Source organism: Danaus plexippus, chromosome 14 (genome assembly GCF_018135715.1).
Source record: "Danaus plexippus chromosome 14, MEX_DaPlex, whole genome shotgun sequence".
Classification (NCBI taxonomy): Eukaryota; Metazoa; Arthropoda; class Insecta; order Lepidoptera; family Nymphalidae; genus Danaus; species Danaus plexippus.
In genome coordinates this window covers 5,539,110-5,566,280 of record NC_083546.1, presented here as the reverse complement: position 1 = coordinate 5,566,280, position 27,171 = coordinate 5,539,110, and the positions used below count along the sequence as shown (strand labels likewise).

At 31.5% G+C, this 27,171-nt stretch overlaps 2 protein-coding genes across 6 annotated transcripts in view; one reads left to right on the top strand and one right to left on the bottom strand.

Annotated features, from left to right (window-relative positions):
* Positions 1-12,132, top strand: part of LOC116769526 (5'-3' exonuclease PLD3-like) — a 30,484-nt gene extending 18,352 nt beyond the window's left edge. For 2 of the 4 annotated variants that reach the window (XM_032660646.2, XM_061522491.1), the window contains exons 2-11: positions 1,008-1,120; positions 1,822-1,983; positions 2,306-2,483; positions 2,995-3,129; positions 3,523-3,645; positions 3,894-3,962; positions 7,030-7,161; positions 10,299-10,438; positions 10,710-10,875; positions 11,168-12,132. In XM_032660646.2, coding sequence (XP_032516537.2) covers positions 1,008-1,120; positions 1,822-1,983; positions 2,306-2,483; positions 2,995-3,129; positions 3,523-3,645; positions 3,894-3,962; positions 7,030-7,161; positions 10,299-10,438; positions 10,710-10,875; positions 11,168-11,431 — 1,482 coding nt within the window. In that variant the 3' untranslated portion in view covers positions 11,432-12,132. Of the gene's footprint in view, positions 1-259; positions 415-633; positions 802-1,007; positions 1,121-1,821; positions 1,984-2,305; positions 2,484-2,994; positions 3,130-3,522; positions 3,646-3,893; positions 3,963-7,029; positions 7,162-10,298; positions 10,439-10,709; positions 10,876-11,167 lie in introns of those variants that run through there. The other 2 variants (XM_032660648.2, XM_032660647.2) reach the window with 2 other exon arrangements.
* A 158-nt stretch (positions 12,133-12,290) lies between these two features.
* LOC116769426 (structural maintenance of chromosomes protein 3) lies at positions 12,291-26,279 on the bottom strand. Of its 2 annotated transcripts, XM_032660514.2 has the most exons (24): positions 26,180-26,279; positions 25,940-26,054; positions 25,633-25,772; positions 25,346-25,504; positions 24,506-24,631; positions 23,715-23,882; positions 23,547-23,638; positions 23,194-23,347; positions 21,188-21,417; positions 20,665-20,874; positions 20,162-20,261; positions 19,927-20,073; positions 19,388-19,546; positions 18,841-18,999; positions 18,364-18,575; positions 17,785-17,947; positions 17,342-17,505; positions 16,791-16,998; positions 16,370-16,546; positions 15,977-16,113; positions 14,263-14,440; positions 13,445-13,627; positions 12,916-13,154; positions 12,291-12,731 (listed from the first exon to the last, which is right to left on the bottom strand). In XM_032660514.2, the coding sequence occupies exons 1-23, from the start codon at positions 26,192-26,194 to the stop codon at positions 12,942-12,944; spliced, it is 3,609 nt and encodes a 1,202-aa protein (XP_032516405.1). In that variant the 5' UTR covers positions 26,195-26,279; the 3' UTR covers positions 12,291-12,731; positions 12,916-12,941. The 2 variants fall into 2 exon arrangements, with proteins under 2 accessions (XP_032516405.1, XP_032516404.1); XM_032660513.2 differs by having other exon boundaries at positions 12,291-13,154.
* Positions 26,280-27,171: the final 892 nt, after the last annotated feature.

Below are 27,171 nucleotides of genomic sequence, written 5' to 3'. Positions count from 1 at the left end.
GTATCGAGACTAAACTTTTTACATAAAAATATTCAGGTTAAATTAAATTATTTTGAAAATGGTTATTCTACTGCAGCGTAATTTATTTAAAAAGTTGGAATAACGACATGTCCACTAAATTATACCCTCGCCTGTGAAACAATAATTACCGTATTTAAATCTGTTTTCCCTGCATAGTTTTACTCGTGGTTTTACAGTACAGTGCACAATGCAGTGGTAGCCGACGTCATTTACTTTGCAGTCATACTTATACTGCAAATGCGATTGCACGACTTGTAAGGGAACATCAGGACAAACGAAAATGCAGTTGATTTCAAAGAGTGCTAACTATAGTTTTTTTGAAAGACAAAAAAATAAAAGAATTTTTTATTCAAAAAATTTTTATATATTGAAGTGGATGACAAAAGTGAAATGGTTGGTTGTTTTAAAAAAATCAAAGTGTTTATTTCAACTAAAGTTTAAATAATTATATCGCATATAATACAATATTTTTTTTATTCTACGAATATAATTTTACGTTATTTTTGGAAATTTTAGAATTAGGTATTAGCAGGTACTCGACTCTTTGCGATTGTTATAAGTGTCAAACTCAAATTACTGACTTTTGCGTCAAAATATGTCAATTATTAGTGACTTCTTAATGAACAAGTGTATTTAAAACAAAAATACGTCATATTAAACAAAGACGAAACGATTCGCTTATTATTTCTATTACTTATTTTGATGAATTTGCTTACTTTTATGATGAAATATTTAGCTGACTTTCTTGTTCCTTTCAAATCCATATTTAAAAATTTCAAAGTAAGTTTAAATGTATCTATGAAAATTTTTATTGAAATATGAAATTGATTGATGAAATTAATTTTTATGAAAAAGCTTTGTTATGAATGTAAGGCATTTAAAAAATAATATTAACATACAGTTTTTTTATATTTAAATTTTTGAACATGTGTATAGATAGGAATATTTTGTGATTTGCATATTAATTTCAACTTCATTGTTACCAGACTGTGCTAGAATCGGGGAGCGTGGGGAACGCGTCATCGTCTGATGAGGAGTTGGAGCAGTGGGAGCAAATATTCATGATGAGAGATGAAAACGGAAATAGCTATCATGATAAGTAAGTAATATTATTATTAGTACATTTTCAACTATTTTACTTACTTTATATTTATTTATTACTGGATAAACCACCTTGCATATTGAATATCATACGATTTCTATATATTTATGTCAATTTCTCCTAATTAATTTACATATTTTAATGTAAATCTAGTTCTATTTATTAATACATTTGTGTTAATCAATGGTCTACTACATTTATCACATTATAGAAACTTTTTTATTGTAATATATACCAGTAAGAAATGTATTAGAAAATAAAATACAACAATTATTAAATAAAAAGTGGGTCCAAATTATTTTGATATTGGAATATGAAGATTAAAACAATTTCTGATGACAAATGACAAATTGTTTATAAATTTAAACAACATATGCACATATAACATGATATATTCACCTAAAATTGATAAATTTTCAATAGTATAAGTTTTATTACTAAAAAAGAATATCATAATAAGTTTAAAAATTTATCTTTATTCCTTAATTTACATAGATTACTGTATACCAAAAATGGAATAGAATTACTTTATTTAAATTAATATTGATTGAAAAGTTTTATGATAACATTTTCTTAGTATAATGTATTAAAGAAGCCAAGCCAGTACTAAAATAAAAAGAAAAAGTAATTAAACAAGTGACTTAACACAAAGAAGTTTTTTTGAAGAACTTTACATGGTGTGAGTATTTTTTTAACAGAAGGAAGAAACGCAGTATATGGTGCCGGCCTTCCTGTATCCCTGTATCCATAGTGATAGTGCTTATAGTGTTGGTTGTGTTGGTACCACTGCTGGACCAACCCAATATAGCACATGTTCTTCCCACTCCACATGTCAATTTGCACTGCTCCGAGGAATGTAGGTGAGTATCTTTATGGTTAGATTTTAATGTCGATTAAAATTAATTAATTATTTAAAGTCAACTATACTATAAAAAGATAGAAGAAAAGCAAAAGTTTCAATTTTAATATTATAGATTTGTTTTCATAATTTTAATTATTGTATGATTTGGTAAAAATAGTGAAAGTGCCATCTATATAAAATTACAAGAAATACTTTCGACCTGCCGCTACTAGCGCCGCCTTCCAGTCAATGTGACCGTAATCAGAACTACTCGCTCGTATATATAATCGCTAAACCTCGTGTTGTATGCACAAAAAAAATTTATAAAAAAAATATTTCAGGTTATCATTAGTGGAAAGTATACCAGAAGGTCACATGTATCCCCCAAATGTAACTCACAGGCCAACTAAGAACGCATGGTTAGATTTGATAGACGAAGCTCAAACGTCCATAGAAATTGCCTCATTCTATTGGACACTTAGGTTTAATGAGGAATATCCATATAATTCTTCTATAGAGGTATGTTATAAAATTTATATTTTTATGTTTAACATATTGATTTCATATGAGTTATAATTACAGCTATGACAAAATGAATTTGCATTTCACATTTTAATGACATAAATATAAAAATCTATAATAAAATGGCTCATTATTTTATCGACATTTCATTAATACTATGAAACAAGATAAAAAATGTAAACAAACTTTCAAAGGCTTATTATAATGTAGAATACAACAGCACCAAAATCTTATTCAAATAACCTAAATATAAAGTGCCTAAAGAATTAATTCACAATAATAGGTCTGCAAAAATATATACATATACAGATGTATAAACTAATACATACATAATACAATTACATTCCAAATATGTCATTGAAAGGCAAATACTACAACATTTTATGTTAAAAACTTCTTTATCATAACAAGTCAGTTTACACAATTTATCTTGTCTGGTTGACTCAAATATTTATAAAATATTTCATACAAAAGGTTTTTTTTTATTATTATTTGTTGTGTATTTTAGGGCGAGCAAGTATTCCAGGCACTACTTGCAGCCGGGACAAAGAGGAATATAAATTTGAAAATTGCTCAAAACTGGCCCACCAAGCTAAACCCTAATATAGATACTGAATATTTAGTTAAGAAGAAAGCTGCACAGGTATTAAAGATGACTTTTAAATGTTACGTGAAATACATTTCCATACAAATTTTCTCATAGAGGTCAATGTACTTGAAAAAATAAGCCTTTGTTACTATTTGGTCTTCTTTAAGGTCTTGATTATTTTGTTTAAATATTTATTGATAATAATTATATATTCCATCTTTTCGTTTCTCCATACGAAAACTGGAAAGTTTTGGCTGGCAAAAAGGAAAAACTGAAAGTATCTATGTTGAGGTATTGGGTTAAAAAAAATACGGTAGAGTTTTATCACGTAACAATTTATTCACAGAATCTCAGTATCACTACCTCATCCTAGTGGAAACATGAATTGAATGTAACATTTTTGTAAGTCGGTTTTATGTGTGGTAATTGTAATGATTTTTCTATCAGGTACGGAGTCTTAACTTCTCGAAGCTCCTCGGCGGTGGCGTGCTGCATACGAAATTCTGGATCATAGATAGAACACATTTTTATATTGGTAGTGCCAACATGGATTGGAGGTCTTTGACACAGGTATATATAGAGAGATTGTGTATGTGTGAGTGTGAGGGTGCGGCTCGTGTGTGTGTATGTATAGAACTTATAGAGTGTGGTTGTACATATAAATGTGTTGTACGTGCGAGTTTATGAGTGTGAATGCTTGTGTATGTGTATTATTTGCATGCCATATATAGTATAATCTGTACATGTGTGTGTATACATCTGTATTCGTGTGAGTCTGTATATGACAGATTTCATAATGAAACTGTATTTTGTTCTAGGTTAAAGAGTTGGGCATAGTGGCATTCAATTGTTCCTGCCTAGCTAACGACTTGGGGAAAATATTTGATGTGAGTATATTTGTATCTTATCTTATCGTATTTATTTGGTTATATGCGCTAATATACACTTTCATTTCTACTTTATTATAGATAGATTTTCTTACTTTCTGAAATTCGTTTTTTTGTATGAAATAAAAAAAAACCAAATCAAGTTAGCTTCTCTCCGTCCACGGAGGATTCCCTCGAATTTCAACAATAAAAAAGTGGTACAAATTAAAAAATTGCCATTATAATACAATATTGTTATTAAAAATTGGTAAAAAAATTACAAAAGAATAATACGGAATTGGTAACAAAGTATGACAATTAAAGTTTCTTTAAAACTCGAAGCAGCGCTCAAATTATTCCGCTCTGAATTTAACTTCATAAAGTAAATTTATCCTGAGTATACATAAGTTTCTTTAACGACGTCGTATTCTAAATGATTTAAAATGTATTCTAAATTCTATCGAACAACACGAATAACAAAGTTTTTATTGGTCTTGTTGAAATAAATTGTATTATTATTATTGTTAGCTTCACCGTTACAAAAAAAATAATAACTCATTGTTATGAAAATAATCAATTAAACAATTTACCAAAATAATTAATAATAATAATGTAATTATTATGAAAACCTTTTTTATTATACGTGGGTAACACTGAAAATGCTTAGAGCTGGACAGTTCGAAACATTGATAGTGAAAACTTTTTTGAATTTTTTGGTAGCCTAATGTAGTATATTGCATTCATTTGTTTTTGTGAATTGGCGGCAAATCTAAAAGTCTTATTACACGTAAAAAAGTACCTAACGCGAGAATACTATTATAGGCTGCGATTAGCATTTCTTAATTTAGTTCCATCTCGTGCCACTATTTACTATTGGTTTAACGAGTTTAATGTGGACGTAACTGTCTCCATCCGCGTGAGAGTCGCTCTTTAACAGCGACTACTGAAGATGACATCAGTGCTGTGCGACGCATGATAGAGAAGATAAGAGAGTGACCTATCAGCGGATACGTGTAAGCCTAGATGAGTCAAGTTCAAAAAATATTACACAAACAATTAGCCGTCAGGAAGTTTTCTACCCGATGTATGCCTCATACTTTAACCGACGACCAGAAAAACCCTTCGCATGGACTGGTATCGCCAACTGTTAGATAAGTTCAACGGCGGTGACTCAAATGCTGTATTTGACATCGTCACAGGTGATGATACCAAAGGATATCAGCTCAGTGGGTGATTCCTTTCGGGATCGGCCAAATAAAGTAAAAAAAGGAATAAGTCAAGGAAACCAGATGATTGCCTCATTCTTGGGTCGGAATGGTTATTTCGCGACATTTGTACTCGCAGTTGGAAGGAAAGTTACTGCACACTGGAATGTCAATCCCTATTTGTCTGTTGTCTTGGAAAAAATTCGACAACAGCGCCCACAAACTAGGACTGATGAATATTTGACTAGGGCAGGTAAAAATAATAGTTATGATTCATCCGCCATACAGTCCTGACTAAACTATATAACTAAATAAATAATTCGATGTATTCGCTTTACGATCTCTGAAGATGAATGTGAAAGCGTACGAAAATGCCATAGAAGAGAGCCCTAAGGAAGAAGAAGAAGAGAGGAACGGATATTACTTCGAAAAATATTAAAAATATTGGCACCTTTCTACATTAAGCCGTTTTTCATTTTCTAAATATTGTCAGCGTTATCTAGGTATACGTGCTGTATACTTTTAATTTCTAGCTTTATTATAATTCAATTTTTAAAAACTAATTTTCATTCAAGCTACTTTTTTTTTTTGTAAAATCTAAAACATCACTTACAAATAAATTTAATCTGTAACTTTTAACGTAATGAAATATCTAAAATAAGAGTCAAATTTTATTTTTATTTTTTTATGCTCAAGGGGGCAACCGAGCAGACGGCCTACCTGATGGAGGTAGTACCGTTCTCTATGGACAACATCGTTTTGTGGATGTGTTGTAACCCTTGATTAGGGAAGAGGGTTAGGAAAAAGTGGGAAAGGGAGGGAAAAGGGAAAGGGCAAATAATTTCGTTAAAATATTTCTAATATATAAGAGACTAATCTAATTCCGTCCTATCTCCGGCTTAATTCTTACTTTGTCCTTTGTAACAAAATTATCTCGGAATCCCATCACTTAATTCTAACCTAAATCGAATAGAATTTTGATTACGGAATAAATTTTAATATCCGTTCTGGAATCAGCTTAAAAGATTTGTATGTAATGGGGTAAAAATAGCTTCGTGTCTACATTTATGTTGCGATGTTTTAAGTTTGGAAAACTTTTAACTGGTACGGACCGGCACTGTCGCATTATAATTATAAAATTTAATGTCACTGCGGATAGTCACATTTAAATAAATCAATGGCACGATACATTTCTATTTTAAAACGTATATAAAATTAGATTCCTAAACTGTAAGTGCATCGGGCATGACCTAGATTAATAGTCAGTATCAAAAACACATATTTAAATGTATGTAATACTTTATTAGTACGTATATATAGTAATTTATTTTAGTTAATATCTAGAAAATGCTATAAGATTTTTTTACATTTACATTGTATAAAATATAATCTTCATAATTTTTGTACATAAATAACATTATGTCAATTTCGTGTCTCCGGTAATAAAGATACGTTATTATTTATATTTTTTCAATGTGATGTCAAGCCTGTCTTATTTATAACACTAATATTAGTGGGACGTTTTTCACAGTATTATTTTTGATCAAATATAAGTTGTTTTTAATACCTACATAAATAATTTCATTCTGTTTCTGGAAAATCTTTTCGTTTTATATTTTTTATATTCAGAATTCTGTCTATTAATTGTAATCGAAAATTTCCTAAAAATTTTTTTAATTAAATTTTTCGGTCCTGAAAGTGAATTCCTGACGCGACACGTGACAGGAACGCTAACTTTGAGGATTAATTTAAAAAGGCCTCATTGATAACTTTTTATTTTTTTTTCTTTTACGTATCGATTATAGGTTTAATATAACACACGTGACTATTATCAGATAAGACATAATTGCATTATATTTATGCTATTAAAATATAATAATCAGGTATATTGGAGGCTGGGCACCTCGGACGCCGTAATACCGGACAGCTGGCCAGCGGATCTCAGCACCGATATAGACATGGAGCACCCCATCAACATATCCGACGGTGCTCACAGCTATGGAGCCTTTATTACTGTAAGTAACTATATTTATAGTTTTTAAAGAACATATGTATGTAACAGTTACGGAGCATTTATTAATGTAAATTACAATATAATTGTTTTTTTTAATGTTACAGCAACTGCTTAAATATTATTATTGAGCTTATATATATTATACTTATTTATAAACACTTTAACAATAGTATCGATCGAATTAGTCGATCGAAGTAATCGATAGAGATAATTAATTTATCGCTTATACTGTAACGAGCTCCGTATTTATTATTATGACTACATATAGATAACTCTTAGCTTACGCTTTGTATTTTTTTCAATAACGCAGCACAATAGCGCAATAAGTCTTTAGCGCTCTTTGTGACTCGCTTTTATTATTCTTCGGGTTGAATACCGTTTCTATTAGATACGTCTTAAAGAGTATTGTACAAGTATTAATATTGGCTTATTTTATGCTTAAAAAAATATTGTGGTAACATTTTCAATATGAGCCATTTGTATCGTTTTTTTTTTGTTTTTTTGTCTGCTGGCAACACTGTGAATTATTTTGACAGAGAAGCATTTTAACTGTTGTAATATCTGTAAAAAAAATACGATATTTTTTTTAAAAGCACGTTAAACTATTTAGTAAATGTGTCGAATTATTTCACCCTCTTAAAAACTTCAAAGTTGTGATTTTTAATATTTTTTTTTTCGTTATTATTTCAGTAGCTTTTTCGTAAAAAAAAAAATATCTTAACTAATTTAGGACAAAATAACAATTGTTTTGGCAATATTTTTTAAAGATATTAAAATGTTTTATTCCTTTTTATACTATATATTTCCCAAAGAATTTAATTAATTAATTGTCGGAGACAAATATGAGAATTTATGGTCTTGTATTCTTTATTATGCAAAAGAATGTTGCAATTTTGGTTTCCAAAGTTACGTCTTCTTTTATCATATTAGCACCGAAATAAAAAAAATATATTTTTTTTAAGTAACTTTTCATGTATATGTTTATATATATGTTATGTCTCATAGTTAAATATGTTGTTAATTCTAATCTTAATAGTCCTCATTTATAATGGGATTGAAACTTAATGACGTTGGGTTTAATATGAAAATATACTGATTATATTATGACAAGACCTTAGCTTGTGTAGAAAAAAAAAATATAAAATCGTAGATAAAATCTGAGTAACAAGGCCGTAAATAAAAAAAAAAACCGCAATTAAACCTTTGCCGTGACATTTGTAGACGTGAGTGGCTGTTACTTGTTAACTTGTATGTACATTTTGCATAGCGCTTTTTCTTTTCAAAGCGCGTGCATATTCTTTGGCTGAAGACTTATTTATTTTCAAGGTGACGTATATAAGTTTTTATACGTGACAAAGACATATTTCTTAACTATCTATGTATATTTTACTAACACTGTAATTTTTTTATTAATTTTAAAATAGATCAACATTGTTGAATAATTTGTAATTAATTAATAGATTTAAAAACAATCTGTGCCTAAACATTAATGTCAGACAAGCTTTATATAAAAAGGTTATATTTAAATTATTTATCTTACATAAGAATATTAATGTGTAAAAAATATACTAACCATCGTATTTTTATTCATTCGCAATACATCGGATGTATTCGTATCGTCAAACTGCCCGTATTAAGTCAAGAATGAAAACTAATACTAAGGGTAATGGTATATCGTTACCTCGTCCACGCGATCCGGACATTAATCAGACTTAATTTTTTATATGAAAAATGAACGCTCTAACAAAATAAATATTTTATTTATTCACTACCCTCGTTATCTTTGACTTGGGATGGGGATATTTAATTATCTCAGTTTGTAGAGGTTATTTATTACACAAGTATAATTAATTAATTTCAAACATAGCCTCGATAATTACGTCAGTTGTTCAATAGGAGATTTAGATGTTAACGTGTATCTCACGAAGCTTAGATCGTATAATAATTCTTTGATGCCATTTGTTATAGGCATTAATTATCCAAAGCACAATTAGGTTATGTTAACATATTAGGTTAATTTAGTAGACAGAGTTCAAAACGAAACGTTAAGTCATTAGAGAGCCGTTGTTACGACCATTGTAAACAAACCTTTACACGGTCGAAGGGCGTTGATGTCTGGGAATTAATGAATGCGATCATTTGTTTTGTGTAACGTTGTTTTAATACGAAGCACAATAAATTGTGACTTTATCAATGTGTTTGAATAATCCCACATTGTTTAATATGTATATACGAATAATCTTTATACATAAAATATAAAGACTCGATCAATTTTCAAAGGTTCACTGAAATTAATATAGGTTACCTATTTATGATTTTACCTTTGCTCTCAACGTCAAGACGGACAGCTTACAATTTTTCATTCGTGTATACACATAGGTTATACGTTCGAAGATTAATGAACGAAAAAAATATATATTATTTGCATTTTATTTTCCATGAAAACTCGTCAGGGTGGTGGTGTCAAACATTATTTTATTACACGTCTTCCGCGAGTAATGCACTTCCGACGGTTACTTACGTATACATCCAACGGATTTGACCTCTACATACTTCTTCCGGAGACGCCTTTAAAGCTAATACAATACATCAGTAAATTGTAACTTGACATACGAATTTAATTTTGGAACACATTAGACAATCTTTCCCTACACTCACAATTACTGGCCATTATAATGTTTTGAATTCACCCATATTTTTATTAAGAACCTGTTTTGTATTGTAGAATAAATGTCGGATGATTTCGATTCATTTATTTCATTGTTGTGAGATCGTTATATACAAATTACAGTTTCATTGCATGAATGTTGCTTAACAACGCCATCTATTGTTAAGTACTTTAAGTTATAGTGTAAAGGGACTTTCAATTTTATTTACCAGAGGACACGATGACGATTTTTTTCTAAAAATTAAACCTATCTGAGCAGATTAATCGAATATACATACTAATAAAATATTTAATTACTTTATAAATATATATAATATACATATAAAAGAATTGCTATTCCTAAGGTATAAATATAACATCGACATTTTATTTTCATAATTTAAAAATAAGTCGAGTTACATTCTAACGATATATTTATTTCCGGTAACGGCTTAATTAGGCTTAGACTAAGAGTTTGTTATTGTATGCAGAGCTCTCCGCCGCCGCTGAGTCCGACCGGCCGCACCAACGATGACGACGCCATAGTCAACATCATACATTCCGCTGAAGAGTTCGTTTACGTAGCCGTCATGGACTATGCCCCAGCTCTAGAGTACACGCCGAAACTACAGTACGTAATTATGACATACTATGATGATTTTCATATAGAATAGTAATTTTGAAGGAGAATAGTAACGATAACAATTACTTTAAGAAAATAATCCTTAAAAATGATGATGATTGAATATCCTTCTGAGGGAATCCAAAACCCGAACTCTGTATTGGTTAAATATCTTGTTTAATTTTAAAACTGTTGTTCATTGTTCCGTGAATTGATAGCTTAGTATCTTTAATTAATAAATAATTACGTCTATTCAAATAATGTAAGTGTTCGTATGCAGGTTCTGGCCTAAGATAGACGACGCTCTACGTCGCGCTGCCTTGGAGACGCGCGCCCGTGTTCGTTTGTTAGTGAGCTGGTGGAAACACTCTCAGCCGGCTGAGGAACACTTCCTCGCATCACTGGCGGCGCTGCAAGGAGCTTACACCAGGGTCGACCTACAAGTGGTGAGATTTACTTGCACATATGTACTTGTACACGGATATATAAATGTACAGAGACATATTTAACGGACGCATACTTTTATATCACATCAAATAATTAGAAAATCGCAATTTAAAAAAAGTACGAAAAATAGTGATCTTATGATTTTGTGAGTTTGTCTCATAGTTAAATTTATTAGTTAAACTAGTTAGTGTAATTCGTTAAAGTAATAAAGAAGCATGATGCTCGTATTATTTAAAATTAACATATATGTAATGTTAATAATAGTTTCCATAAACCGTCTTATAAATCCAGAGGCGCTTCATAGTCCCGTCGACGCCGGAGCAGGACAAGATACCGTACGCTCGCGTGAACCACAACAAGTACATGGTTACCGACAAGACGGCGTACATCGGCACATCCAACTGGTACGGCGATTACTTCGTGGATACTGCCGGAGTCGCGTTCGTGTACGAACCTCACGATATGAACAATACTAAGGATATAAGGAAAGAACTACAGGATGTGTTCGAAAGAGATTGGAATTCACCGTACGCTGTGCCCCTTAGACGGTTATAGCGATAGTTTTATTATGTTTCATATATCTTATTTTTTTATTAATCCTACGTTCGTTTGATAAATGTGTTCATTTATTGTTTTTTATATAATTACGTTATTATTGTAATAGAGTTTTAAACTCGTTATCGCACTTCTTGTGATACGTTTTAGTATTAAGCAGCTACTTCTAGTGTATCGTAGAGGGTAGGTTGACGAAATCGATATACTGTTAATGAAGCCAAAATGATTCTCCTTGAATTTTTACTTAAACTTTTAGATGATAGTTTGCAAGAAATAATATTTTAGATTTAAATGATGTTTTCTATGATAATGTTAGCGTGTTCCTTGCGATAAATAATTAAATAATTGAAATTTTCTTAGTGACGTGTGCCTTTAACTCGCGTGGTCTGTTGGTGAACTTGTGTGTTACGTAGATTTTTATATCTTCTATCTATACTCTTACTATAAACTATCTAATAGTTCTGATGCTATGAATTGTGAACGATTGTATTTAAAACTTATTAAACGTTACAAAAAAGTATTCATTCTCGCAATAATTTGGTTAGAACATATCACAATTATATTTAAAAAAAAAAACGACAAATGTTTATGTAATATATTATTTCCGAACGTTATAATCTGAGAGCAATAACGATGTAAGTCTGTGAAGTTTGATGACGTCATACAAGAATAAAATCTGCAATAAAGTTTCTTTTTTTAAATCGTCTTTTTTTCGTATTCTTTTTTCTGCAATTAATTTTATTGTGCCGCTTCATAGTTCTTAAACAGAATTGCTTAAATTGCTTCCAGGTATTATGGCAATTTTCAAAAATTTGAGATTTTTTTTTCATATCATAAATAGAACGTTTAAATAAAAACCTTTAAGTTTTATCATTTATTAACCTGTGTTTAAATTTAACACCGTATTAAAGATCTAAAATTAGAAATATGTCAATATTCTCTTAAAATTATCAAAAACTTATACAATAAAAAGTCAAATTAAAGTAAATGAAATGTAATCACTGCAATCATCAAAATAAACTCAACAAAGTGTTCGTGTAAATAAATATCTCAAGAATCTGAAGGCGCCTGATCGAAGGTAAATATAAACGTAGATAAAAAAAATTACTGCAGAATAATTTAAAATATCTAGAAATACATAGAAAAAGGTAATTTATTATCTCCATACAACATCGTTCATAACGTTCGTATTAAACTGTCGCTTCGTATATTAATGCGTCTGGAGTGTTGTAAACAATTCTTATAAAAAAAATAAACTAAATTTTAATACAGAAAAACCTCTTCCGGGACGCTTATATATCTGAAACAATTAAATAACAATATGCTTTTTTTTAATATGGCAAAAATTAAAAATAATTCAAAAATATTTGCCATCGAAAGATAATTTTTTTCAACAGGGGAGTTGAATCTGAACATAAGATATGTATTGTTAATCATAAAACATATGCGGATCTGAGAGCATTACAGATAATATATATATTTACGATGTAACGTATTATCCGTAGCGGGTCTACGCGTGCGTAGCGCTGTCCTCTACGAAATCCCTGGCCTCGTCGCGCGTGACGCACTCCACGTGCGACACTTTGTTCCGGAACTTGACTCCGTAGAACTTGTGGGCGTGTTCCAACAACTCCGGACGGAAAGTTGTCGTTATGAACTGAGCCGACGACGACAGCTCGTGGATCATGTTCGCGATCGCCTTACGATGCTGAGCGTCTAGAGCCTGGAATTATATTATATTATTATTTCTTTGTAACTATTAATATAAATAAGTCTAAAATTTACATTTATTCTTCTTAGTTAAGGTCTAAGTTACACACGTCATTAAATATTTGGAACATCATTATTTGATATTAAGTCATGATATGCTCTATAAAATTTACGTATCTGTGGTCTGTTATGTGAATGTGTTTCCATCGATCTTGCCTCCTGACTGTTAAATTCATATTATAATACTTATATATATAAGACTTATACGAATTCTAAATGTTATATTTACTAGAAGCTACAAACCTGATCAATTTCGTCGAACAAATAGAAAGGTGCTGGATCACATTTCTGTATGGCGAAGATGAGTGCTAGGGCGACCAGTGACTTCTGACCTCCGGACAATTGGTTCATTTCTCTCATGTCACCTTCACCTCCAGTGAACGATACTTTGATACCCACGCCAGTGAACGGGTCCGCGTTAGCTCGCTAGTTATACAATAGTAGATATAGTAAGTGTGTGTATATATGATAGGAGTAAACAGTATACGTGAAGGAAAAAATCTATCTGTGATTTGTATGACATAAGTCTTGTACAGTTGTCTTTGTTTAATGAAACAGATATGAATTATTTGTATTTTATACAAATGTACCAAACTCAAGATTTTTTGATGAATATAAAATCACTTTCTGAATTTTACTATTAAACAACATAAAGGACATTCTATCAGATATTGAATGTGCTGTACAGTTTTTACAAAAACTTTGAAGGATGACTAATAATATAGGAACGTATAAGAACATTTTGTTATATCAAAGCATTTTTTATAATGTCTTTTAAGAATATTTCTTCTTTAATTAAAAATTGATTATGATTGGCTATCATTCCAATTGATGGCAAGTAAAATCTTAGACGGTAAGCGCACCATTCAGCTGAAACCTATTCACTCTTCCCTTGAACATATTCAAATTGTAAATTGAAGAACACATATGCAGTAAAATTGTTCCGATGCTTTGATCATGAGGACAAAGTGTATCGCTTTGTGTATATTATGAGTGAGTTTTAAGTATTAGTTCATGTATTTTTCTACTGCACAGTCAAGTTACGTTAATTTCATACTAACATCCGGTATATCTTGACCCTCGTCGGGCGCCACTCTCATTATAAGACTCCCTCTGCCTTGAGGGACCAACTTTTTGAACACCTCAGTGAAATTCTTGCTGACTTGCTTGAACGTGAACTGTATCGCTTCTAATTTCCTATGTTCCAACGTCTCGATGAGCTCCCGGATCTTTTCGCCACTGAAAAAATATATCGCAAAAGTAATTTCAAAGTAATTTAGGTTAAATATAAGTATTATAGGTTATCTAAGCTGTATGTCAAGTTCACGACAGTTAAAAACTAATTAGGGACATGGGTTACACGTCGGTAATTACATTTGTGATACATGGTTCCTATATAATAGGATGGTGGACCTCCAAAGCGCTACATTCAACGTTATTTCCATTCTGCAGACATGTCCTATTTACATTTCTGTTTCATATTAGCGTTAATACAAGGGTTATTTTGTTTTAACGTCATTGAGAGTGATAATAACAAGGGGATTGTTAGATCAAACTCGTCGTCTCCCGTTGATTTCGAGGATGCGAATCTAAATATAACTCAATTAGTAACAAAATATGGTTATAAGATAGAACAGCACAGGGTGGTCACAGAGGATGGCTATGTTTTGACCGTGCATAGAATACCGCCGAGAATTAATTTAAAAAGAAATATCCCGATATTTCTCATGCACGGTGTCTTAGATTCCTCGGATGCTTGGGTACTGCAAGGACCTGGATATGCTTTGGCTTACATCTTAGCAGACAAAGGATTCGATGTCTGGATGGGCAACGCAAGAGGAAATAAATACTCGACAGAGCATACATCCCTGAAACGAAGCGGGAGCGAGTATTGGAAGTTTTCTTGGGACGAAATAGGCTTTTACGACCTGCCGGCCACGATAGACTACACGCTCAAGGAGACAGGATTCAGAAAATTATACTACGTTGGACATTCCCAAGGAACAACTTCGTTTTACGTTATGATGTCTCTAAGACCGGAGTACAACGACAGAGTTGATGTAATGTTCTCATTGGCACCGGTGGCGTGGATGAGTAACGCTAAGAGTTTTATGTTGAAACTGTTCGCACCGACATACGGTTTATTGAACTACCTACCGTCCAACAGTTACGTGGACCATTACAACACATTGTTAGGGCTGATCTGTAAATACTTTTTGACGGCCTGCGATAATTACATGCAACAGATTATAGGGCACGACTATAAGTATACGGAGACGCATCTCTTGAGAATCATCTACGCCCATTCGAGCAGCACAGCGTTGAGACAGTTTTTTCATTACGGACAACTTTATAGTTCTGGTAGGTTCTGTCGCTATGATCACGGTTTGATAGAAAATCTAGTGAAATACAAAACCATAACGCCGCCAGACTACGATTTGAGCAGAGTGAGTGTTCCCATACGACTATTCTATAGCGATAACGACTGGCTGTCTAATGTGACCGACGTTAAAATACTATACAATAAGCTCCCGAACGTCGACGCCGCGTATAAAGTGAACAAATTTAACCACTTGGACTTTCTGTACGCAAAAGTAGCGAGATTTGATATACAAGAAAATCATTCAAGCGATCGAAGACAAAGAGACCTTTGGTAAATAATATCGTTTGTAACAGATTTTTGTTTTTCAAGAATAAATTAATATATAAACATTTTTTTTTTATTTATATAATATATATTTAATAGGAAAAATGATATTTAATGACAATAATCACCCAATATCGAGTTCCTCCTTCCTCTTGTACAGTTTTTCTTTCTGTTCCGAAAAGCTTATAAACTGATCCAAAGCTTTCTTATTCACGTGGTTGTATTTCTTGAGATGTTGGTTGGCCTTCTCCAGTTCTTTGAATAGCTGAAGTGATATAAATATTTATTAATAGTTTTTTCCGCTACTTCGTCGTAATAAGTAGAACATACGGTTCAAAAGGCAGCGAAAAATATAGCCAGTCGCATTTCAGAACAACGTATGGTTTATCTAACGCTGGATTGTTTTAAGAGTAAAGTTTAATCAAAACCTGCTCAGTAGAGCAACAAACAGCCATACATTCTCACAAACTAGCATTTACAATTAAATTAGTTCAATAGCTTCTCCATTTAGGGAGTCTTACCTGTTTTAAAGATAGTTTCTGGTACTTAGAATGTAGTTCGGGAGCGTTAGGCAGGGTTCCTAGGGCCGCTATTTTGTCCAATGACTCTTGTATTTTCTCTTGTAATAACACTTCTTTGGACGCCATCTTTTCCAGACCCTTGGCATCTTCTTCCATTTTGTCTTGTGCTTCTTTCTCCTATATATATGTATATATTATATCGGATCATGTTATATAATTAAATATTAATTATAATCACATTTACAATCTGATTTAGTTGTCACGAAAACAAATGTTATGTATTAATGTAGATAATATTTTTTTTTTGTTTTGCAAAATATATAACGTAACATATAGAAGTAGGATTTCACATCAAACATACTATAAATAGTGTTGCTAGTTACTAAATTTTTTTTTTTTTAAATTCTAAATATAGGGTAACCTTATTCCTCCATTTGTCTAGATCCAGTTTGAGGGCCTTTTCCGTCTTGACCGCGGCTTGGACCTTTCTCTCGACATCTTCGAGGTCCTTATTGATCTGTTTGATTCTTTTCTCAGCGCCGGTGAGATCCGCCTTACTTGTCGCCAAACGACGTTTGCGATCTTCCACTGAGATCTCTTGAAGCGCTTGTACTAGCTCGTCCTTACGACTGGAATGATTAAATATTTAAAATTATATTTTTTCTATATTCTAAATTATGAAATGATGGAAAAGCACTTGCTTCTGATAACGAATAGTGTATGATCTTTTTGAATTTATTTTCATATTATATAAAAAAAGATTACAAATTTATCGATATATCGACACAAAGATATTATATAAGTGTTTATTTTTGTTTGGTTCGTCGGATCTTTAATGGGTTTTTTAAACACTTATCTCTAACAAAGGTTTAGTTTATTTCGTTAAAAAACATCTCAAACAGTCTTAAGTACATAAAATATTTATTTTATTTGCATGTACCCTGATACTGTATTAATATATAAACATGTTACCGTATAAGGTTGTTAGTGAGCAGGTTTTCTAGTTTGTTCTTGGTGGCTTCAAGGTTCATTCTCTGACTGAAGGCCTCTTTGTTCTCTTGTGTCAGACGTCTGATGGCGTCGTTCAGTTCGTCGACCTTACCTTGATCAGCTATAGATAGCTGCTCCATGAGTTCCTAGAAGTAAATTATTAAATCTAATAATTGATTCAAATTTAATTAACATTACTAGGTTCTGTTCTAAAGTGAACATTTGACACATATATATATATATATATTTATACTTATTTAATTTTTTGAGCTAAAAAATCCCGTTAAAAATTTAACATTTATGAAAAATAACGTAAGAACATCGAATAGTAAAATCTTAATTCAAACTTCATATTAATAACTATTATATAACGTAATAAAGCAAAACAAGTAAGTGAGAATTCTATATGTTATTATAATATATACCTGGTGTAATTCTGACTCGAGCCCTTCCTTGGTTGCCTGCATGGCTTCCAGACTGGATCTACACTGTGCCAACGATCTTTCTTTAGGTCCGCGGAATCGTTCTATGGACGCAAGCTCCTCCTTCATTAAACGAATATCAGCTTTGACTTTGTCAAATATATCTCTGGAAGTACAAAATTCATTGTATAGATATCTTTCTGTCGTGGTTATATAAGCTTATACCCGCGGATACGTCTGTTTTTAAACTTTATGGGGATTTAAGATTTTTTTAAGCATATAATATATGTATTAAAGTTTTCGTGCGTTGATATAATTGTTCCTTTTTTTATTTATTAATTAAACAGTCTGTTGTAAGTTGCAAGAAATGTATACTTAATATTAGTTTTTTAGTGTGATTGTACTTATAATATTACTTTGGATGTTTGTTAACCTCTGCCTTCTCATAACCTTCACATAATAAGTTTCTATTTTACTGTCTTTTTCATTATAATTTTATTTGTTTGAATGCATACTTTTAAGTTTTTTTTTATTTTATATAAATAAGTTGTGTAAAATGTAGAATAATTGTTGATTATTTACTTAGCCTTCCCCTGTTTCGTTTCAGTCCTTTGCATTTCAGATACGATAGTATTAATGCTGGTCTCCGTTTTATTGAGTTCCTGTCTCAAGGTGTTCAACTCTTCGTCCAGCGATGTTATTTGTTCCATCAATTCCGATCTCGTCTTCTGCATCTCCAGACGGGACCGGGATTGATTAAAATATCCACCAGTGAGTGACCCTTTCGATGATACCTAAGAAAATATTATAATTATTCTACAATGTGTCATTGATTATAATTTTATAAAAATTCTAGACTATACAGGTTGATTACATTTTTGAATTAAATATGTTGAAGTAAATTTTCATATTAATTTATTACATTTTGTGTTTTAAAGTTAAAATACGTAACTTCAATATAATACAGATATAAATTTTCTAAATTAGTATTGATAGGCACATTAATTATATAATAGATTAATACATGTTGTATGTTTTAAACAATGTATTTTTTTTTACCTGATCCCCCTCTAGAGTGACACAGTCTAGGTGAAACTGCTTCCCGAGCTCGGTGGCACACTCCAAGTTCCTGCATATAAGCGTCTTACCGAAGATATACTTCATAGCCTTTGCATACTTCGGATCATACTTCAATTTCTGAACCATGGCTATGGCGTTCTGAAATATAGTATCCAATGAAACTAAATTAATTTAGTAATTAATGTTTTTTGTTAGCAGCAACACTGATGACAGCAACAAATATGATAGAGTGATCCACCTACATTGCGCTTGACATCATATTATTTAAAAATACCAAATATTTTATTGATCTCATATACAAAACTGTTTAATGGACCGCATGGAAAAAAATATACTCTTTTTTTAATGTGACGATAAAAAAAATCTTATTTAATGTAATTATTTTTATAGATAACTTTCGTTTCTTAATCATCAAGTAGATAATAACAAATCAAAGCAATATTTATTTAACAGTATACTTCAGTCATTAATATAAATATGAGATAATTTATTGCATAAATTAAACATCAGTATAAATTTTCCTTACGTTATCATTAGGATAAACCATGTCCCTGACTTGTAGTCTATTGAGGGGCATGAAGGTCACCTCGCCGGGGAGGCTTTGACGATTCATCTCCTTTAATATTTTAGTACCGACGGTGTCCGACTCCACTATATGATGGAACAGTCTGTTGCCGGCTGTAACCTGGAATGGGATTCATATGTTATGCTAAAGAGCTATGGACTCAAATATTAGGGCATAAATAATATTATGACGAATGTATTGCTACTTAACCTAATGGTTATGGATTTTATTAGGAAAGAGTGGTAGGGATTATTTACAGAAGAGAAATGTGTTTTCGTTTTAATATCTTTTGTTGTGTTGAATTATTACAATATTTTGTTAATTACTTGATAGATGAACTACATATATGGTTTTTTTTTTTGGATTTTGGTATAAAAAATATTTTATTAATTATTACGAGAGTGCTTTATAATTATAAAGAATATACTGATATATATGTAATTTCGCGAAATGTACGACATAATCATTGTTTGAGATGTGTTATAATGAAAGTAACAAACCTCAACAGCTGTGTATATAGTTTTGTCGCAGCTAAAGTTTTCTATAACAGGGCCATAGTATTGTGTGGCTATCTTGGCCCACTCACCGCCACGTTCTTGGAAAGTTTCTAGAACTTTCCTAACACTGTCTCTGCCGTTTAGTATGGGCTAGGGTTATGTAAGAGAATTTTATTAGAGAATTACGTATTTATTTGCTTTATTAACAAAATATTACATTATAATTCATATTCCTTACCTTTCCAGCCATGGAGCGAAGTGCTTGATCGGCTTTAGATAGATCTTCTTTTAAGGAAGACAAATTCTGAGTTAATGTGGTCTCCTTACGCCATAACTCGCTATAAAATTTGTTTTTATGTAAATATATATATTATAGGTGTTCCCTACTTTCATCTCTATCTGAATATTATTTTGGGTTAATTATATTTTTACGTTCCTTTCAAATAAGGAGCTCATTTGTGTTAAATTTTAGTATCTGAATCGATGTTGAACATGTAGAGACTCTAACATTATATTATTTTCAGTACCTACGCATTTGAGATTACTCTGTAGGTTTTAATTTTTACATATAAGAATTTTAGAATATACGAATACACCAAAGTTACTTATAATTCATCAGAGTTTTACTAACGAAAACTGTGAAATACTGAAGGGAGAATAATTCTACTAACTATTAAGTGAGTTGTATGAAATTGATATCTTCATATGTACTATAGTAAGTGAATATTTAAAGCAACTCACTTCCTAGTGCTTTGTTCCTGATCCTTTTTCTTCTTACACTCGTAGTACTGCTTGTTGTGTTCGTCGATGGCGACCCTTTGTCTTTCCATTTCCTTTGTCATTTCTTCGATTCTCTTCTCCAGTTCCGTCAGCTTTGTCGCGTCCCTTCTCAGATCCTCGCGTAGTTTGTTCTCGTGGTCCTTCTTGTCTTTTATTTGTTTGTTCAGTGATCTGTTGTTTTCAATTGATTTTGGTAGATTTTATTTGTATTATAAAGTAATGTTTCATAATTTTTTGGGTGTGGTAAAGTAATGAGAACTCATAAATTTTATTTAAATGGGACTCTTATACGGACTGATATATTAATTGAGTGGTAATTGTAATAGTAGCTCGGTTTAAGATTGAATTGTTAGTAAAAAAATATTGTCAATAACAGTAGAGTTTTCAGCACTTAACAAATCGCATTTCTTTAATTAAGATGAGATATTTTATTTTGTAGTTAATTTTCCATATCATTAATTCGTACACCGTTGTTTTTGCTTACTTGAGCTCTTTCTCTATCCATCGATCTCTGTCTTGTTTGGATGTAAACTGTGTGCCGCGGCCTTGCTTGGCGTATAGCTCTTGTCGTTTCTGTTGGTTCAGTGCGAGCGCTCGCGTACATTCTTCCTCCCGCGCCTTCATCTCCTCGTACTTGGGCTTCAATTCCTCTAATTCGCGTTCTTTCTCCGAAATCTGCTGACGGAGACGCTCCAGCTCAGCTTCCGCTCTTTCCTGTACAATAAGAACGGATTTTTAATGGCATAAAATTACGAAAATGTCTAGAAGTATATTTATCTAGTCATTTGCAAGGTAGTAGAGCCTAACTGCAAAGATTTGGGGTAGGGTAAGCAGAATATGTTTGAAAAAATTACCAATTTTCGTCATAATTTCCTCCTCTAAAATTTTAATAATATTCGCGAATAAATTTAAAGCATTCCGATCAGAACTATATATTTTATAAATCTATTAACTACAAAAGTACCTTAAAACGATTACGTGCTGTTCATCACCGCTTTATGAAAGTTATCTAAATTGGAATATCCAGCGCATATCCAGACATGGTTATTATTTGAAAACAACAAACAAGGAAAACAAAATAACTTATTTGTGTGTACACAACCTGCTACCTAATAAAACCTATCATAATATATTTTATTACATCGCATAACGTAACCTTTTTTTAGTTAAATCTAAACAGGTCACACACCTTCCCTTTGTAACTATTTTAATTCTATCGTCAAGCGACAACATTGAAAATGTACTCGTAATTAATTTCGTTAAACACACATCATCGTGCAGAGCTCACAGCTATATTTTTCCATAATTCGTTAATAAATTAATTTACTATCTAATTAAAATTTATTCACTTGCGCTTAGAAAGGCAATAACGGCAAAATGGCGAAAAAATATACCTACAAATTAAATAGTCCCTTTTCATTTGACAGTTTCTATGACTTTTTAAACGAGTAGGGTTAAGGAAGCGGCGCCTCTCAAACCCTTTTTTTTTTCTCGTGGGGAAATGCTTAATGCATACTCTCTTGCTTGGGGAGGAAGAAAGAGGAGTTATGTCGGACTCTCGTCCTGATGAGGACGCACTACCGACTAAAACCCCACGGGTTGTCCCACGCGCCGCTCTTCTGCTGAGCCACAGGCCCGCAAGGCGATTCTGCTGTGATCAGTGCCTCTCAAACCCTAACACATGCATTATGCATATTTTTGCACACACACATACAAATGTTTCCTGCGTACAACACGAGATTTGAAGATCGTCCTTGAGATTATTTGTATAGAATATATACACCGAGTAGATTGACAATTAAATTTGAATTATGTGACATATTAAATGTTGGTAAACATTCGTATTCCGTAATGTGTGATTGAAAGAATGTAAGAATTAAACAATATAGGTTTAGTTGTTGTATGGGTAGGATAAGCAGTGCTTATTTGCATCAAGTTATTACAGCTAGAACATGAGCTTGCTCGCTCGGGGAAGTTCTACCCTCACAGAGGATCTGCGTGAAGTAACCTTTAATGGCCGCATTTCGTCCGATGAGAGAGAGAGGCCTTTCCTACCCTCCCTCTCCCTCTCCCACAATCATGGTCAGCAATGCATCTGCAACATAAGGGATGAACACCCCCTATGTTGCAGATGACCACGGGGGACGCTTGCCGATTTTAATTTAAAAAAATTGCTCTAAAGCAAAAATACAACTGAATAACCACTTAAACTTATGCTCAAGTCTTTGTCTTTGTCGGCTACGAAGTTAGGCTCAGAGAAAATTGTAAATGGTATGGTATGTTGAAATAATCGGTACGCTAACCGACCGGCTGCGGCGTCTCTAGTCCATGTCACGTAATTTCTTTGTCTAATCTAGATTGTTGTTAAGTTTTATGAAAATCAGTTAAGTAGTTTTTACGTGAGTCAAGGACAAACATCTATTGTCCATACATACTCAGTCTTTCGCATGTATGATGCTAGTATATTAATAGGGTTTAATGTGTGTTTACCTTAGACTTGTTATCTCCGTCAACATCGTCTGTCAAGTCTTTGATGGCGAGCTCGAGCTTCGTCTTTTCTCTCAACAACTGCTGTTGTTCAGTTGAAAGTATGTCCTTCTCTTCACGAGTTGCTGCCACATCTTTTCTGGCTTCTTTTAGTTTTCTATATAAATAAATAACATAATGAATATGATTTAAATAAAGATAATAATATAAAACTTTTTTATATAAAAAAAAATAAACTACCTTATTCTAAAAGTCTATTGTATTGAGAAATTATAAATAAATCAATATCATTCAAGCTTTTAAATATATGTAATTAGAAGCTAGTATTAAAAAATTATTTATAAATTATATATCACCTGTTTGCTTCTCTCACATGATCTTGAGCCTCTCTCACCATGTCGGCATAATGTTGTTGTTCTTTGCCACTGTTGGCACGCATTTTCTCTAACTGCAAAAAAAAAAAATAAAAAAACAAAATTCTTAGATAGACTAAAAAGAAACATAAGCAAAAAAATAAAACAAACATCTTCCAGTTTCCGTTTGTTTTCTCTGTGTTCTGTGTCATGTATTATAAACTCAAGGACACGTCTGGCGCGATCCCATTTCTGATATTCCTTCAATTCCTCTTTCTCCTCTTCAAGCGTTTTTAGCCTCTCTTCAATGGTTTGGAGGAAATCGTTAATTTTTTCAACCTTAAATAAAGAAACAATTTGTACTAGTGATGGGCCAAATAATATCGTGGACCAGATCTCTGTACACATATTCATTAACAGGATCTGTTGTTAGGAGAACTGTATTTTGATATTTCAATTCAATTAGTATTGATGCGAGCAATCTTATCACACACTTGAAGATTCGTGATTGGTATATGTTTTGTCATTTTATTATTGAAATTATTTTCGCTTCTTCCAATAATTTATTTCATAAATATATTAAAAATTAACAAGGGAAAACATCCATTACGAAAGTATACTAACTTTTCTTAGAATATCCGACGATACGGATCTCTATTATAACATTAGCTGGTAGAATGTTGTAATGTTACATAAATATTTCATTTATTTTATTTGTTTATAACTCATTCAATTTCTTTAATGAACCTCTTATCTATTTTTTATTTATTTTTTAAAAGTAAATGTCAACTTGTAAAAAAAAAAACTCGTCACATTCATGTAATAAGATGATTAAAAAAAATTAAAAAATATTTAGTTTTAGAAAAATACATATAGTATACTTGGTTCATGAAATATAAGAGTAAAATATAATAAAAGTGTCAATGGCATAAATTATTTCATACATATTACTGTATATTTACCTTCCCGACAGTTTCTTTCAATATGGTAACAGATTCCTCTCTCCTCTCATCGTAAACCCTTGTACCAGCTACTTCTCTTAACAATTTCAATCTGTGCGAATCAGGGGCTACTGCCATTTGATTAATCTGTAATAGTAAATGTAATAATGTTGAATTTATACAATATTTTTAGCCTTAATACAATGTTGGCTATCAATTGAATAGAAAATACTACAGAACAAAGAATTTATTGACACAGTCAGAATTGAAATATCAATTCTGCGATTTCGGTTGAAATAAAAGCTAGTCAAATTAAGAATTGTTGAGAGAAAGTGGAATAAAATAGTTTCAACAAAAACAATCAATAGATATCAATAGTAGTAGGTTTGAATCCTCGTCATAGTGGCAAATTTTTCATTCCATATCTCAATTCCAGTTGAAAATAAATATATGAATGAAAAATTCTGGAAAAGGCTCTTCACAAATATTTTATAATGTCAAAGGTTTCCAAAATAAAATTAAATGTACATCGATAGGTGAATAGTTTTTTTTCGACTTGACTGTAGCTGTTAGCCCTATTGGCTTTTACAGTGTCACTGGGAGGGCTGGGTGGCCCGATGGGACCAACTCTGGTAAATAGATATGATTAACCAAAGCTATAATACGCAATTAATGTTATTACAGAATTAATAAAAATATCTATAATAACAAATCAGGATTTTTAAGTTCTCTTATTCATTTTTACTTCCTGTAAGATTGTTAACTCTGTTCATAATTAATTCTTGTAAGAAAAATATGAATATTATGAAGATTAATTTTTAACATAAACTTATGCTTCCAACAAAGAATTGCAAAGCTTACCTTTCCTTGTTTCACAATGTAATATGGATTAGAGTTGGAGAGACCAGCGCTTTCCAGTAGATTTAGTACTTCCGATCTTGGTACAACTTTCTTATTGAGGAAAAATTGATCTTTCTTAGAACCAATGACTCGTCGGAGGAAAATCTCATCCTTTTCAATCTATTCCAAACAATTGTATATATTATTTGAAAACGTAATGCTTAAGAACATCATGTCTTATTTTCATTTCAAAAGCATCAACAAGAAATCTTATGTTTTATAACAAATAAAAAAATTAAAGTACTAACTGGAATTCGATTATCAGAGTTGTCAAAAATGATTTCAACAAAAGCTGATATCACCCGAGGTCCAGTGCCTTCATGTAGTAGCGCCAGACGTTGCTCCGGCCTGAGATGAGAGAACTCATCGCTAAGTACAAACTGGATAGCTGAGACAGAACAATTGAACATCTGAATACTTTAAACACCTAATAACAATGATATTATCATAAGCTCAAGGGTAAATATAAAATTGTACGGATCCTTTGAAACCAACATCTAATATGTAATGTAAAACAAAATAGCAGTTTTTGTTATGTTGGTTGAAATAACTTACCATGGAAAAAATTACTTTTTCCGGAACCATTACGTCCAACAACTACATTGTGCCGTTTATCAAAGGGTTCTACCACTATCTGTTCACGATAACTCTTAAACCCTTGAATAATCACCTATAAACAAAAACAATTTATATACAGTTTGTCACACATAGGCACACGTCATAGTCTCTGATTTTGAAAAACATAAGGAAATCAAATTTATCTCTTTAAAAATTCAATGTAATGTTTATTAATACCTGTTTAATATGCATTTCTAACTATTTATTATTATCCAAAAGTTAGTTAAAACATCGCAAACGATTCACCGCCATTTCTCAAATGACAGTTGATGTTTGTCGTATTTATGGCTTCATTCACATTGTGATAATTATGTTTTGAATATTTTAAATAAATATATTTTCAATAAAATATCTCCCTAAAGTAAATAAACTAAATCTGTTTTTAACTGACTTCTTTTAAAAATAACTTTATGGAGATTCTAAAAAAATTATATTTGTATTTTTTTTGGACAATCAGATGCATCACAATCTGATCAATGTTTAGATACGAAATTAATAAAAGATTATAATTTGTTATATGTAACATGATTATAATTCTATAGACATTAGATAAATCAATTTGTAAAAAGTAAAAAGTTGTCCATAATCTTTAGAAAAAAAATCGCTTATTTTTATTTGTAAATGTTCTATTAATATTTATGTACAAAGAAACATTTTGACATTTAGAGCAACACAAAACGCTTGACCCTTAAAAGATAAATACAAAAAAAAATCTCACCTATCATATACGTTTCACTTGCTTTCCAATAAATGTATCGTTTGAAATTCCATTTAAAGTTTAAATACTAGTTCGCCGGAAGTGACACGTTCGAATCCTACACGTTTCGATGAATTTTAAATCAAACCATAACTTTAAAGTTAAAAATATACTATGATTTTTGTTTCTTTTGGATCCCAACAGACTACATTAATATAAATAAGGTTGAATGATTCTGTTATAAGGTAAATTTTCAAAGACATAATTTTTAAAAATATGTGGAAAAATATTGAAAGTTCTTATATGAAGTTATATAATAATTTCATAAGGGATGGAATCCCTTCACTTTGTAAAAATTCATATAAGCAATATTTCGAATTATAAATGAGTTCTTGAAGTGCTTCTCTTAATGTGCAGATCTTATATTAACTTCAGCTTTCCTCCAGTTATCTATGTTTTTTTTTTCATATTC